The following is a 13,573-nucleotide window of genomic DNA, read 5'->3' on the forward strand; positions in this document are numbered from 1 at the left end:
CCCCAGGGGAAGAGGAAGGTGGATCTGCCCAGGGGCAGAGGGAGATTCCAGGGGAGGTCCAAAGCACCCTGGAGACACAGCTCGGAGTGCTGGGACCCAGCGAGGAAGGAAGGAAGGAGTTGTATGGCCTGGGGGATTCAGGACCTTCAGGAGCAGGGGCATCAGGACAGGCGAATGCACAAGGCACCTTGACTGATTTCTTCCCGGAGATGAGGTGGGGGTGGGGTGGGAGTGAGGGGGAAAAAAAAAAAAAAAAAATCTCAGGCCCTCCACAGATGTTTCTGATTAACCACAGGCATCAGCATGCCACACCCATCATCCAAGCATGCTGGAGGCTGAGGTGGAGGATGGCAAGATGGAGCCCAGAATAGGCAATTTAGCAACTTAGAGACTGAGCAAGATACTGTCTTAAAATAACAATTAAAAGGGGGGGGAGAGGGGGGGTGGGGGGGCGGGGCGGGGACTTAGCTCAGTGGTGCCCCCACCTGCCTCGAAAGCATAAGGTCCTGAGTTTGATCCCGGTACCAAAAAAATTAAAATAAAATAAAAATGGGGATGTAGCTCAGTGTGAAGGGCCTGGGTTCAATTCTCAGTACCGGGCCAAAAAATTTCCCCTAGAAATAGACAAGCACTTTTCCCCAGCTGCCCACAGAGACCCTGCTCCTTCCCCTGGCAAATACCCTCCGAGGCAAGCCCAGGTGCTCCCTGCGGAGGTCTGCTCACCCTGGGGTCAGGATGGCCAAGGGTCAGGACAGAGAAGCACCTAGGAGGGCAGGCAGAGCTTATGGCTGCATCTGTTTGCAAGAACTCAGACTGGCTGAGCCACTGGCTCAGAGTCACACTGCTGAGAAGTGGGTGGACAGGACAACCATCAGGGTCACCTGGCAGAGCACCGGGGCTCCCACTTCACAGGCTCATGGTGGGTGAGTGTCACAAGGGGCTGCGGGTACATGGGGTGAACATCTGCCTGATTCCTGCTGGTCCCTGGGGCCCAGCCCAGATGCCTCCAGCTGCTCAGAAAAAGTCCGGGATGGCAACAAAGCTTAAGGATGAAGGGCAAGCGAGGAGGTGCTTCTCCCCGCACCCACCGAAAGAGCAGCCTCTCCCTTTACTGAGCACCCACTGTGTGCCTGGCACAAGCATCATGCTAAGCCTTGTGATGCCCCCACAAGGGGGAGCAGATCACCCTCAGTCTGCAGATGAGACAGCCAAGGTCCAGAGAGGGTTCAGTGGGGATTAAGTGAACCCAGATCTGCCTGGCTCCATCTGTAAAATGGGCTCAGTTATAGAAAATATGCATGTGGTGGTGGTGGTGCCTGAGGAGGCTGAGACAGGAGGATTGCAAGTTCAAGGCCAGCCTGAGCAATTTAGGAAGACTCTGGGGAATGTAGCTCAGTGATAGAGCATTTATCTAGCATGCATGACGCCCTGGGTTCAATCCCTGTACTGAAGAAGGAAAGAAGGAAGGAAGAGAGGGAGGGAAGGAGGGAGGGAAGGTATCCATGGAGCCACTGAGAGCAGGAATGGGGGTCAAGGCATTGCACACAGACCCCGCACGTATCAAACACTTCCTGAGCACAAACTGTTTCCCTGCCCTGTTCCAGGATAGCTGACTCCGCTCCTCCCTCCAGGTGCCGAGTTGCACACCTCCAGAACACAGGCCCTTCCCTCTCCCCACCGAGCCGCCCTGGCCCCTCACTGTGCAGCTACCTCAAGGGTCTCCCCAACTCAGTGTTGATCCCTGCCTCCAGGGGGGTCTGGGGTGCGAGCCAGATGGTACCCAGCCCTGCTTACAACTCCGTGGCTCCCACAGCCTCAAGAGTGGCAACACTCGCCCTTTGTGATCGGGTCTGCCTCCTGCTCTCGCTGGCAATGCATCTGCTGGACTCAGATTCCTCAGAGCTCCCTCGCTTAACCTCTGTGCTAGAGCTGTGGACCCCAGTACAGGCTGGCTCACAGCCCTCACCTCCTGAGCCTTGGTCACCCATCTCTGTATCTGCTCCGCTGTCCTTGGGGTTCCCAGGCAGCACCTGCCCTCTGTCCTGGTGCTCACCTGGCCTGCAAGCTCGGTGCGTTTGATGAGTGAGTGAGAGATCAGACTGGTGAGCAAATGCGCAATAAGGGGCTGAAAAAAGAAGCAGCAGGGAGGCTGGGAGGTGAGCATGGTGCACCTGGGCCCCCATCCAGGCCGCCAGCCCCCAGCTCCCTTCCTCGAACTGGGGTCAGGAGGTCTGTCCCTCTCCCCTCCAGGCTGTTACCGCTACAGCTACGTGGGCCAGGGGCAGGCCCTTCAGCTGAAGGGCCCCGACCAGCTGGCCTCCAGTTGCCTGTGGCACCTGCAGGGTCCCCAAGAGCTCATGCTCAAGGTGCGACTGGAGTGGACCCTGGCCGAGTGCCGAGACCGCCTGGCCATGTATGACGCAGCTGGGCCGCTGGAAAAGAAGCTCATTACCTCGTGAGTCCTGGGAGTGACAGGGCTGGGTGGGGTCAGAGTCACAGTCAGCATGCTGCAAGCAAGACAAGGGACCTAAAGGAAAGGGAAAGGGAGTCCCGAAATGTCCTGTTGCCTCCATCCCAAGCCTCAGTTTCCCCATCTGTAACAGAGCAGTTATTCCGGGCGACCCCTAAGGTCAGCTCAGGGAGGCCACATGGCTGGTTGGAAGATTTCAGAGTCTGGCAGCTGCCTAGACTTCCAGTTCCTGCTCTGCTGCTACCTGGCTGTGTGCCCTAAGGCAAGTTACTTGGCCTCTCTGGGCCCTAGTTTTCTTGTCTGTAAAATGAGAGTATAATGACGCTTAGCAGGGTTATTGTGAGAATTTAAATCAGATCGTCTGTGCTATGATCCTCACACATCCAAGTGCCCAGGAAATTCCAGTCACCATGACAATCATTCTGTATTATCTGGTTGGCCCCCAGCCATACAGGGCATGGAGTGCCAAGAGCAGTTTGGACTTTCATATTTGATAAATGGGGAGCTACTGAAAGTTCTTGAGCAGAGGAGTAGGGCTTTAGGACATGGGATATGATATGGAGTACAGAAGTGACTGGGGTCAGAGGGCAGGGGCTGGGGGTAAGAAGGAGGGGCTGGAATGGCCTTGGTGTCCGGGGGCCTGGCCACCTCCCCACAGCGTGGGCAGAGGGGTTTGTCTCCCCGACAAGGCTCTGCAGCAGGTGTTGGGGGCACTCTGGCATGGGCAGTTGCAGTCCTTTTCTGATGAGCACTTACACTGCACCAGGCACTTTGGTGTCACTTGGGCAGTGCCTCGCCTCCAGGTTGGGGGTGGGGTCCATGTGTCCCTTGCCAGCTTCGAGGCTGTGCGTGCCCCGGGGCTCCCTGGCCTGCCCTGCTGACCTCAATCTGGGGTGTGGGGGGGTGGCCCTTGATACACCCTGACTTCCAGGTCTGCTCGTGGGGGTCTCTGGGCTTCCCTGGGGCTTCTCCGAGTGCCTCTCCGAGCCCTCACAGCTGTGGAGGAGACTTGACTGAAGGCGAGGCTCTCCCTACCCTTGGGTTCTCAAACTTGCACCAGAGCTGTGCTGGGAGTGGGTGAGGGGCCCTGTGAGGGGACCCTCAGCCCACCCTATCCACACAGTTTGTCCCCGGGTTTCCATGTTTTCTTTACAGTGGCTCCATGGAAAATTAGTAAGAAACCCCCAGTAATAAGGATGCTCCCACTGAAGATGAAGGAGCCCTGAATCCCCTAGTGTCTGAATTCCACATCCGCAGGAGATGAACCCGAGTGGTGAAGGTGGCGTGCAGTGTGTGGCCGGGTGGGGCCCCCAGCAGAGGACCAAGCCAGCCTGGTGGCTGGGGACAGAAGCCCTTTGTTCCCCTGCCAGCCTGAGACAGAGGCCGGGGAGATGCCCCTGGGAGACTCCCAGGACCGTTCACTCCTCTGCCAGGCTGCAGACCTCAGGTGCTCACCAGCCAGGGTGCCTCAGGCCCCCCCAGAAGATGCCTCTTTCCTCCATCAAGCCCAGATGACACACAGTAGGTGTGCAGGACACAGCTGTTGGGCTGCACATGCTAGGGAGGCAGGACAGTCGCTTTCTGGAACTCATTCTCCAGGGTGAGGGGCACCCCTGCCTGAGATGGGCATATCTGGGGCCCCTGAGGACATGGAGGGGACCAGCTGTCATAGCAGCATTGAGCACATGGCTGGCCCTGTCACAGCTTGCTAGGGCCTCAGTTTCCCCCTCTGGAAATCCAGCAGTTGACCTTGATCTGGAAGTCTTTCAGGGCTGACACTGCAGACTTCTTGAGTCTCAATCCTAAGACTCTCTTATCTCTTCAGAGCCTCCCAGGTCTGGGGGTCACTGGCCACACACCCACTTTCTCCCTGTCCAGACCAGAGTAGGCAGCAGGCAGGGTGTGGGCAGCCAGAGTGGTGGTCCCTGCAGCTGCCACCTGGGCACCCTGGCCAGGAGTGCTCAGAGGTCTCAGGTGATGCTGGGGGTGGAAGATACCTGCCGTGGGACTAGGCTCACTGTCAGAGTTGAATTGTAAGCTTCTGGGTAACTCCTTCTGCTGTTACCTGAGGAGCTGGTCTGATTCTTACAGGGCCTCTGGTCAGTTTCTGGGCTCAGAGAGGGCCAGACAGCCACCTGTGGACACACAGTAGCTGGTCCCAGATCTGGGCCTAGAATCTGCTGTACAGATCCCCATGTACCCTCCTCTGTCCCTCCAGTAACCAGCCCTGCTGCCTGACCTGTCCACACCCCCACAAAGACCCTGCCCCTCCCTTGCCACCCTTCTTTTCTGCCAGGGTATATGGCTGCAGCCGCCAGGAGCCCGTGCTGGAAGTGCTGGCCTCAGGCTCCATCATGGCAGTGGTCTGGAAGAAAGGTCTGCACAGCTACACTGACCCCTTCGTGCTCTCTGTGCAGCCTGTGGCCTTTGAGGGTGAGAAGCCAGGAGCCCTGGGGCAGAAGTGGGACAGAATCCTGGGCCCTTCCCAGAGCAGGCCTTCCCAGGTCCCTGCCGGGCCCATGGAGTGACCGCTGGCTTCACCCTGGGGTCTCTGACAGATTTGTGTGTGTAGTGACCTTGCCCCATGGAGAGGTGGCCAGGGCAGCTGCAGAGACCCCTGGCCTGGGCCTGGGCCTGGCAGCCAAGCTGCCCCTCTCTTCCCAACCTCATCGCTTTTGTTTGGTGGTGCTAGGGCTTGAAACGGGGCCTTGCATGTGCTAGGATATCGCTGTACCACTGAGCTCCACCCTGGCACCTCTGAACCTCATCTTAGAAAAGAGGAACAACTCTCCATCCAGTTGCCATAGCTGAGAGGTTGGCACTGCTGTGAATACATTTTGTCAACTGCCGAGAGCAGAACTACCAATGCCAGTACTAACGTTTATTGAGCCTTTAGCATGCCAGGCTGTTCGAGCATTTTGTCTATGCAGCTGGCTCAAATTCTCTGCTATGACTGTCCCCATTTACAGATGAGGAAACTAAGGCTCACTTCCAGAGGTGGTGGGGTGGTGAGCTGTCAGCTGCCCCACCTGGTGGGAGGTACCGGGCTGGGGCCAGGGGTCCCTGTGTAATGGCTGTTCCCGGGCTCAGCCTGCCAGGTGAACCTGACGCTGGAGGGCCGGCTGGACCCACAGGGTGCCCTCAGCACACCCTACTTCCCCAGCTACTACTCTCCCAGCACCCACTGCTCCTGGCACCTCACGGTGAGCCACACCCACCCTGCCCTCTGTGCAGGGCGCCTCACAGGCTCAGAGGCTGAGCCTTGGGCATCAGTCCCATAGGGGTGGGGGTGGGGGACAGCTGTATCCAGGGTCTCCCTCTGTTGGTGACTGTGATGTCTGTTTGTTGAGTGACTGACAGACTTCAACCCCAGCCGAGGCTCTGTGTGGCCTTCTCTCTCTGCCCTCGGGGGAGGTGGGTGCACCAGCCTGGCCGTATCTGTTGGGCCACCAGTGTCGCTTTCCTACCTGCCAGGTGCCATCTCTGGACTACGGCTTGACCCTCTGGTTTGACGCCTATGCTTTGAGGAGACAGAAGTACGGCCTGCCTTGCACCCAGGGACAGTGGACGATACAGAACAGGAGGTACCCACCTCTGCCTGCTGTGCCCCCCAGCTCCACATGGGAGCCAAGTTCCTGGCTCAGAGGGCAGAGGAGGAGGGGGGGGGCGGCTTAAACCAGCTTGCGGTTCTTGGCCCCGCCCCTGGCGCTGGGCCCCACCCACCGCTGGGCCCCACCCACCCTAACCCCTCCTGGGCCCCGCTTCTCCTGGGTCACAGCCTCAGCCACCTTGTGGTCAGCCTCCTTGGCTGTGGATCCCAGTCAGGGTGAACTGGTTTCATGTCCTTGGGTGCTGTAACCTCATGCCCAGCATCCAGACTCAATGAGGTGATGCAGGGGACCTGGATGCAGGTGCTTGAGAGATCCTCAGACGCAAAAGTGCCGGAGGGAGGGGGCGTGCCTTTTCCCCTGCCCTGGCTCGCAGCTCGTGCAGTCTGCCCCCAAGAGGCCCTGCCTGCATTCCCTGCGTATGCTTCAGGGCACCCACCCTCGGCCACTGAGAGAAGGAAGTTTCTGGCCAAGAAATGAATTCCCCTGGGGCACTGGGCAGCAGGCTGAGGGGTCTGCAGTGCCACGCACTGTGGCCAGGGTCAGCATGGCTGCTGTGCGGCCAGGTAGAGGACAGGTAAATGGTCCCTGCAGGTGACCAAAAGCCACTGCCATCCTGCCAAAGGACCAGGCTGGGCCGAGGACAGGTAAAGGAAGGAAGGAAGTATAGCCATGTTTTCCAGTGTCTGGGGAGAAGAGGGACCTAGGAAATTCAAGGGGACATTTCAGATGGGAGCGGGACATCCTGCAGAGGGAGAAGGGCGGGGGTAGGAGGTACCGGGAACTGGGGAGAGAGAGTGGGGAGCAGCCATTACAGAACTGGGACCCCTCCCACCCAGGCCCAGGGTGAGGGTCGCTCTGTCAGGGACACTGACATCCAGTGGCTGGTGGGCCGCTGTCCTCCTTGCCACGCTAGGATTCTGGGAGCCTAACAGGCTGGCGTTCTAGAATCCTGGATTTCTTGACTTGGAGAGTTTGAGTGTGTAGCCTTTTGATGTGGGGCGTAAGGAAGGCTCTGGGACGCTGGGACCTTGCCTTCTGCGGGTCGCAGCCCCGTTCACAGCACTTATACTTAGCCTGTGGGCGGGTCCTATAAAAGGATCATCCAGACAATTTCCTCGCCCAGGCTTTTTGCAGCGTATCAGCACCTGTGAGGGACTGGAGCTTGTGCTCTGGGGTGACAGGCTGGTGGTGGACTTCAGGCCTGGGCTGTGTGGGCAGCAGAGGGCATCTCCAGGCATGGCTGCTCTGCTCCTTCCTGGACTCCTGAGGGAGCTCCCTGGCTGCCACCCATGCTGAGGAGGGCTGGGCTCACCCCTCGGTGTCAGAGGCCCGGAGCCCCCTGAGACTGGCCCATGAGTCACAGCTCTGTGAATAAAGATAATGACCTTTCCAGGCTCCTGACCTCTCCAGAGCTGAACCTGGTATGAGGGCTGAAGGCTTGCTGGTGAGGTGCAGCTCAATGGTAGAGCACTTGTCCAGCAGCTGTGAGGCTCCAGGCTCCATCCCCAGCACTACAAATAAGGGGGGCATGAAACAGGCCCTTTTCCTGCTGCAGACTAAATGAGCTGACCTGGGGGACGTTGGCATACTCGGGCCTTGAGAAGGCGCAGCTCTGTGTGGCACTAACCACACAGTAATAACTGGCTCACTCTGCACCAGGCATGCTCAGAGCTAAGGGGTTACAGTGCCATCTCCCCCATTCTCAAGACCCCACCAAGGATATGAATACTCATGACAGTGGCCTAGTCTTCTCTATAGCTGTCACAAAATGTGTGAGGCTGAGTAGTTTATGAAGAATAGAGGTTTATTTGGCTCACAGTTCTGGAAGCTGGCAAGTCCGAGAGCATGGACTGGCATCTGCTGGGTTTCATGCTGCCTTGTAGCAAGCCATGTGTGCGCATGTCTGTGTGTGTGTGTGTGTGTGTGTGTGTGCGCTCACACCACTCGAGATGCCTCCCCCAGAGTCTCTGAGAACCCACGGCAGCTGCTAGCCGCCCACCCGTGGGCACTGGATGAGAGAACCAGCCTTCTCCAGGCTCTCAGCTAGGTCCTCCAAGAGCCACCTGGGAAACCCAGCCCAGTCTTCTGAGCTCTGCTAGGGTCCAGTGTCCCCATGAAAGAAGTGTGTCACCTCTCCCGGGCTCTAGCGCCTGCCTGGTGTGGAAAGGGCTGCTCCCTGTCGCTGGTGCGGGTTTTGATAACCATCATCCTCCCATCCTCTGTAGCTGCTGGGAAATTCTTCGAATGAGTATTCATTGGAAAATATGCTGTGTGGGTGGCGGAGGCAGGAGAGGCCTGGGGAAGGGTTTGCTGGGAGGGGGAGGCCCAGTCTTTTGGGCCAGAAAGGCAGTGGGTAGGGAGACACAGAGGGCAGGTCAGGGAGAGGGGTCTGAGCACGCAGGTGCCAAGTGTCGTGACAAGGAAGGCACTGCATGGGACTCCTCTGAGCCCTCTGTCCCCCTCCCCTGACCTCTCCGTTTTCTGCCAGTGTCTCCTAACCCAGCCTAGACCTCCTGCCCTTTTGTGGCTTAGGGGCAGTGGTGGGACTTGTCCCCAAGAGATCCGGCTACTGGCTGCTGGTTTCGCAGAACTCGCTCCAGGTGGTGCCACCGCAGCAATCTTCCCCCTTTCTGGGAACCTGGCCCTCGACAGCTTCCTCTCCTATGATGTCACTTCCCTTGTGACCTGCCCAGATATTTCCCCTGCCTCCTAGACGTGAGGTCAGGAGACCCGCAGGCTCCCGAGGCCCGTGGAGTCCCCTGGGGCCTGGCCTGGCTCTGTGGCCCTTTTGTTCCCCAAGCCCCTGAGTGGCAAATGTCACCTGCAATTGCCCCTGTGCTGAGTGCTGGCCATGCTGAAGGTGGCCCTGCAGCTTCACCTATGGGAGCCAACAGCCTGATAATGCAGCACGTGCTATCCCAGAGACCACTTGGTCAGGTGTCCCCAAAGACACCCCACACTGGGGGGAGCTGCCACCCCACCTTCCCAGTGTGGCATGCTTGCTCAGGTTTGCTGAGGTGGTGCCATGTACTGGAAATCATGCAGCTTGTTTAGGGAGGCTCAAGACTCAGCTCAAGGCCAGGCTCAAGACTCAGCTCTGCAGGGCCAGGTCTGCTGCTCCGGCCACCTTTCTGGACACCACTGTCCCTTGTTTGGTTTTTTTTTCAGTACTGGAGATGAAACCCAGGGCCTCTGCACTGAGCTACATCACCAGTTCTTCTTTTCTTTTTTTATTTTGAGACAGGGTGTTGCTGAGCTACTAAGTTGCCAGGTTAGGCTTGAACTTGTGATCCTTGTCCTCCCAGAGTGCTGGGGTCACCGGCGAGTGCCCCACGCCCAGCTTGCTGTCCCTCTTTAGTGGTTATCTTCTCTGAACCCCTTCCCTGTCCTTAGGAAAGGGCATGTGTGAGTGAATCTCTCCTTTCTTTCCTTCCTTCCTTTTTCTCTCTTCCTTCTCTTTCTTCCCTCCTTCTCTTCCTGTTCTTACCCACCCTTTGACCAATCCTCCCAGTATTTCTCCAATTCCTCCTGGGTACCCAAGCTGAGCAGGTTGCTCAATGCAGCATGTGCCTCCTGATGCCTGGCAGTGGGATGAGGGGTGGGCAACCCCATTGGCCCCTGGTGCTCCCTGGTGAGGGCTTGGTGGACAGGAGGGACAGGAGAGCCAGGGAACATGCTCCCCACCTAGAAGGCTCTGCACAGGAACAAGAAACTCAGCTGGGCCAAGGGGCCGGGCCGGAGTGAGGCTCCTCAAGGTGGCTGCCCAGGGAGAGCTAAGGTCCCAGCCACCAGGGCTCCACGCCCTGCCTACTTGTCCCAGCCTGTTTCCAGGGTTTCTTACTTTCATTGTGTGAAATTAGATGGCAGCTACAGTAAAAATAATCCATGCATTGCACAGATGAAACAGGCCATCTTTGGGTTGCATCTTTAGGTCGCATGACTTGGTGTGAGTCACTGGACTGCAGCCTTTTGCAGTCTCATCTGGACCCCCAAGGAGGGGATCCCCGGGGATCCCCCTGACCCGCTGCAGGCATCTGCAGGCAGGTGCCCAGGCTGTAGGGTTGAGTGTCCTGGGAAAGCTGCACCAGCCACGGGCTGAGTCTGGGATTCTTGGGGTCACCAGCAGGCAGTGTTGCGTGGAAGGCACTGGAGCCTTAGTACTCTGCCCACAGATCAGGATGATACTTTGGCTTTTAGGTGAAAGGGCTCCGCTCCCCTCTGGTGGGCTCTGCTTCCTCCCCTATCACCCCACAACCTCCCTGATCTTCTGTGCGCTGGTGACACATTCGGCTCCTCATTTCCCCTGCCCAGTGTTCCCCGGCCCCTAGCTCCCCTGACCACTTCCTGGAGCTGTCTCCGAGCATAGCAACCTGTCACAACATGTTTATCCACGTCAAAACTGACTTCCACAGGTTGTAAAGGTCAGGAGGAGCCAGGCTTGCTCCGGGGCGCCCCCTCCTGGCGTCTCATTCATGTCCTGTGCAGCTGGGTTGTGGGAATCTTGCTGGCGGTCCAAGGTTTTCAAAATGTTCTATCTTGGGACCCCTTTAACTGTCTTTAAAATGACTGAGCACCCTGAAGAGATTTTGCTATTACAGATTATATATCTGCATTTACAGTATGAGAAGTTAAACCTCAGAAAATTTTAAAAATGTTTATTACAGCAGCTCCCCTCCTCCACAGTATCAGCCACAGGCAACGGAGGTCTGAAAATATTCAGTGGAAAATTCCAAAATTAATTCATGAATTTTAAATAACTTTCATTTCATTGCCACAACTGCTCTATTTTATTGTTAATTATTGCTATTGGTCTCTTATTGTGTGTAATTTGTAAATTAAAGTTTATCATAGATATATTTATCTACAGAGAAAATAGTGTACTTAGGGTTTGGTACTACCAGTGATTTCAGACACCCACTAGGGGTCTGGGAATGTATCCCTCATGAATAAGAAGGGACAGCTGTAATTCCTTTAAAATAATATAACCAGATGTGGAGGAGCACACCTGTAATCCAGCACTCTGGGAGGCAGAGGCGGGAGGATGGCAAGTTTGAGCCCAGTCTAGGCAACTTAGCAAATTTAGTGAGACTATGTCTTAAAATAAAACAAAACAAAACAAAACAAAATAAACAACGAAAGGGGATGGATGTGGATTTGTGTGAAGGCCCTGGGTGCAATCCCCAGTACTGAAAAAAACTCTATTATGTATTAGCATAAACATTTTTATTTTATGAAAAATTGTTTCTCAAAACCAAAAACATGTAGAGGCACAATGTCATTATTTTACATTTTTTGCAACTTGAATAACTGGCTGAGAAGACCACGACTGATCCCTTAACCTGCTTCTGCATTCGGTCACTTACGATTCACGTATCACAGAGTCCCTGGAAAATCTTGCTGTTTGGTTGTGAGAGAATGGAGACAAAACAAAAAGGAAAAGCCACCTGAGCATTACTATTAAAACGATTTGGGGCCCTGTGGGGGGTTCCCTGGACTGCACTTTGAGAACTGCTGGTGGAATAAGCTCAAGAATGTGGGGCTGGGGTTTTAGCTCAGTGGTTTCGCCACCTCGCAAGCGAAAGGATCCGAGTTCGATCCCAGGTACCAAAAAAAAAAAAGAACGTGGTTACTGTAGTCAGGCAGAGTCTAGGCCAGGCCCCTGGGAGCAGGTGGGATTTGAGGGGCTCAGTCAGTCCCCAAAGCTCATATTGAAGTGGGAATCAGGGTGCCCTCCCTCTGGAGCTGTCTGGAGTCCATCCCCACCGTGGCTCCTCCTCATCAGCTTCTCTGTGACCCAGCTGAGAACAGTCCTCCTGGCCACCTGGGGTCACAGGGAGAAACTCAGAGTCCCTGTGCATGAGGACAGTAGAATGCTCTCAAGGCCCATGGTCCAGTGTTTGTTGATTGATTAACTGATGGACTCATTGGCCTGTTGGGCACTAACCATGCTCTGGAGTTCTGAGGAAGTGTCTGGCTCTGAGAACGAGGTAGCCACTTGGGGGTGCTGTGCATGAGCAGGAGGGATGCTCACACTATGCTCTGGGGCATATCTCTTCCCCTCCCTCTTCTGTCCCTCCTGGGGCCATTTTCACCCTCCTTGGCCTGTGTTCCGGGTGTGTCCCCCACCTGCACAGGCCTCCTCTTTGCCCATCGGGGACACCATGCCCTGTGAGCTTGTGGGGCCATCCCATCCCACTGGTTCTGTGAGGATGCCCCACTAGGGATGGGAGGGACCCCGGCGGTCTGTGGGGAGGCCCCACCTTTCTGGGGGTGGCTGCATGGCTCTGGGAAGGTGTGCCACTGACTGTGGGAGGTGTGGCTGATTCCCACCCAGAGAAGGGCTCCACCTGCCCAGGCTGAATAGAGCCCCTTCTTGGAGGGAAGGGGGGTGTCCAGCAGGATGACGGCGTGCCTGGGGCACCCACCTGGGTGTCACCATGCAGGAGACACGGCCGTCGGCACTGTGCTATGGGTGCCCAGGGGAACTGCCGGGGTGCAGAGCCATCAGCAGCCACGCAGGGATGGAATGGGGACTCTGTGCTCCCTTGCCCCACACCGAGCACCAGAGCTTGGTGTCTTCTGTCTACAGCGGACCGGTCTGGATCTTTTGGATCTGTTGACATGTGGAAGCCTTTTCTCAGCTCTGAGGTCAACAGAAATGAACATTTTCCTTATTTAAAAAAGGAAAGAAAGTGAGACTTAGAGAGGGGCCCTGACTTGCTGGAACCTCACAGCCCACAGGTGACTGAGACTAGAATCTAGACTTTGAATTTTATCCCACAGACAGTGGGGGCCATCCGAAGATTTTAAGCAGAAGAGTGACATAGCCAGGGTGCTTTCTAGAAGATGACCTTGGGGTGAGCGGTCACCCCAAGGAGAAATCAAGACCGAGGAAGTGGGGCTGGGGGTGCAGTTCCTTATTCCTTCTGGCCACCCTATCTGCCCAGTCTGTGCACAGGGCCCAGGCTGCGCCACCCCTTGTGCTGGGAAACTGGCCTGTGCATCCCTGAGTTGTCTCTGGTCACCCCTAGGCTGTGTGGCTTGCGCACCCTGCAGCCCTACGCTGAGAGGATTCCTGTGGTGGCCACAGCTGGGATCACCATCAACTTCACGTCACAGAGCCCCCTGACAGGGCCAGGTGTGCGGGTGCACTATAGCCTGTACAACCAGTCGGACCGTGAGTACGGGGGCGGGTGGCACCCCAGCCCCAGGGTCCCTTCCTGCCCTAGGTGTCCCTGGATGTGGGCAGCTGAATAGGAGGCTGGACCGCAGCTGCCACTGCGTGTGGATGTGTGTGTGCAAGTGCGTGTGTGCAAATAGTTATAGGCAGCATTGGGGCTCCAAGTGGGTCTGTCACGTGTTCACACACACCCACACATATGTTGTACGTGCATGTCTGAGAGTGTGCAGTTGCATGAACTGTGCACACAGAGCCACCATGCTGCTGTCCCTGGGAACCTGCCAGGCATGGTGCACACAGGCGCTGCCATCT

At 56.5% G+C, this 13,573-nt stretch overlaps 1 protein-coding gene across 4 annotated transcripts in view; it reads left to right on the forward strand.

Annotated features, from left to right (window-relative positions):
* Tmprss6 (transmembrane serine protease 6) overlaps positions 1 to 13,573 on the forward strand; it is a 33,388-nt gene that overhangs the window by 12,508 nt on the left and 7,307 nt on the right. For all 4 annotated transcript variants that reach the window (XM_004845673.4, XM_021259044.2, XM_004845672.4 and 1 more), the window contains 5 exons: positions 2,251 to 2,455; positions 4,767 to 4,903; positions 5,561 to 5,673; positions 5,945 to 6,054; positions 13,113 to 13,258. In XM_004845673.4, the coding sequence (XP_004845730.1) occupies positions 2,251 to 2,455; positions 4,767 to 4,903; positions 5,561 to 5,673; positions 5,945 to 6,054; positions 13,113 to 13,258 (711 nt within the window). The remainder of the gene's footprint in view (positions 1 to 2,250; positions 2,456 to 4,766; positions 4,904 to 5,560; positions 5,674 to 5,944; positions 6,055 to 13,112; positions 13,259 to 13,573) is intronic.

Source organism: Heterocephalus glaber, unplaced genomic scaffold (genome assembly GCF_053883595.1).
Source record: "Heterocephalus glaber isolate CG9 unplaced genomic scaffold, H.glaber_assembly_v1.0 deba00001444, whole genome shotgun sequence".
In the NCBI taxonomy this organism is placed as follows: domain Eukaryota; kingdom Metazoa; phylum Chordata; class Mammalia; order Rodentia; family Bathyergidae; genus Heterocephalus; species Heterocephalus glaber.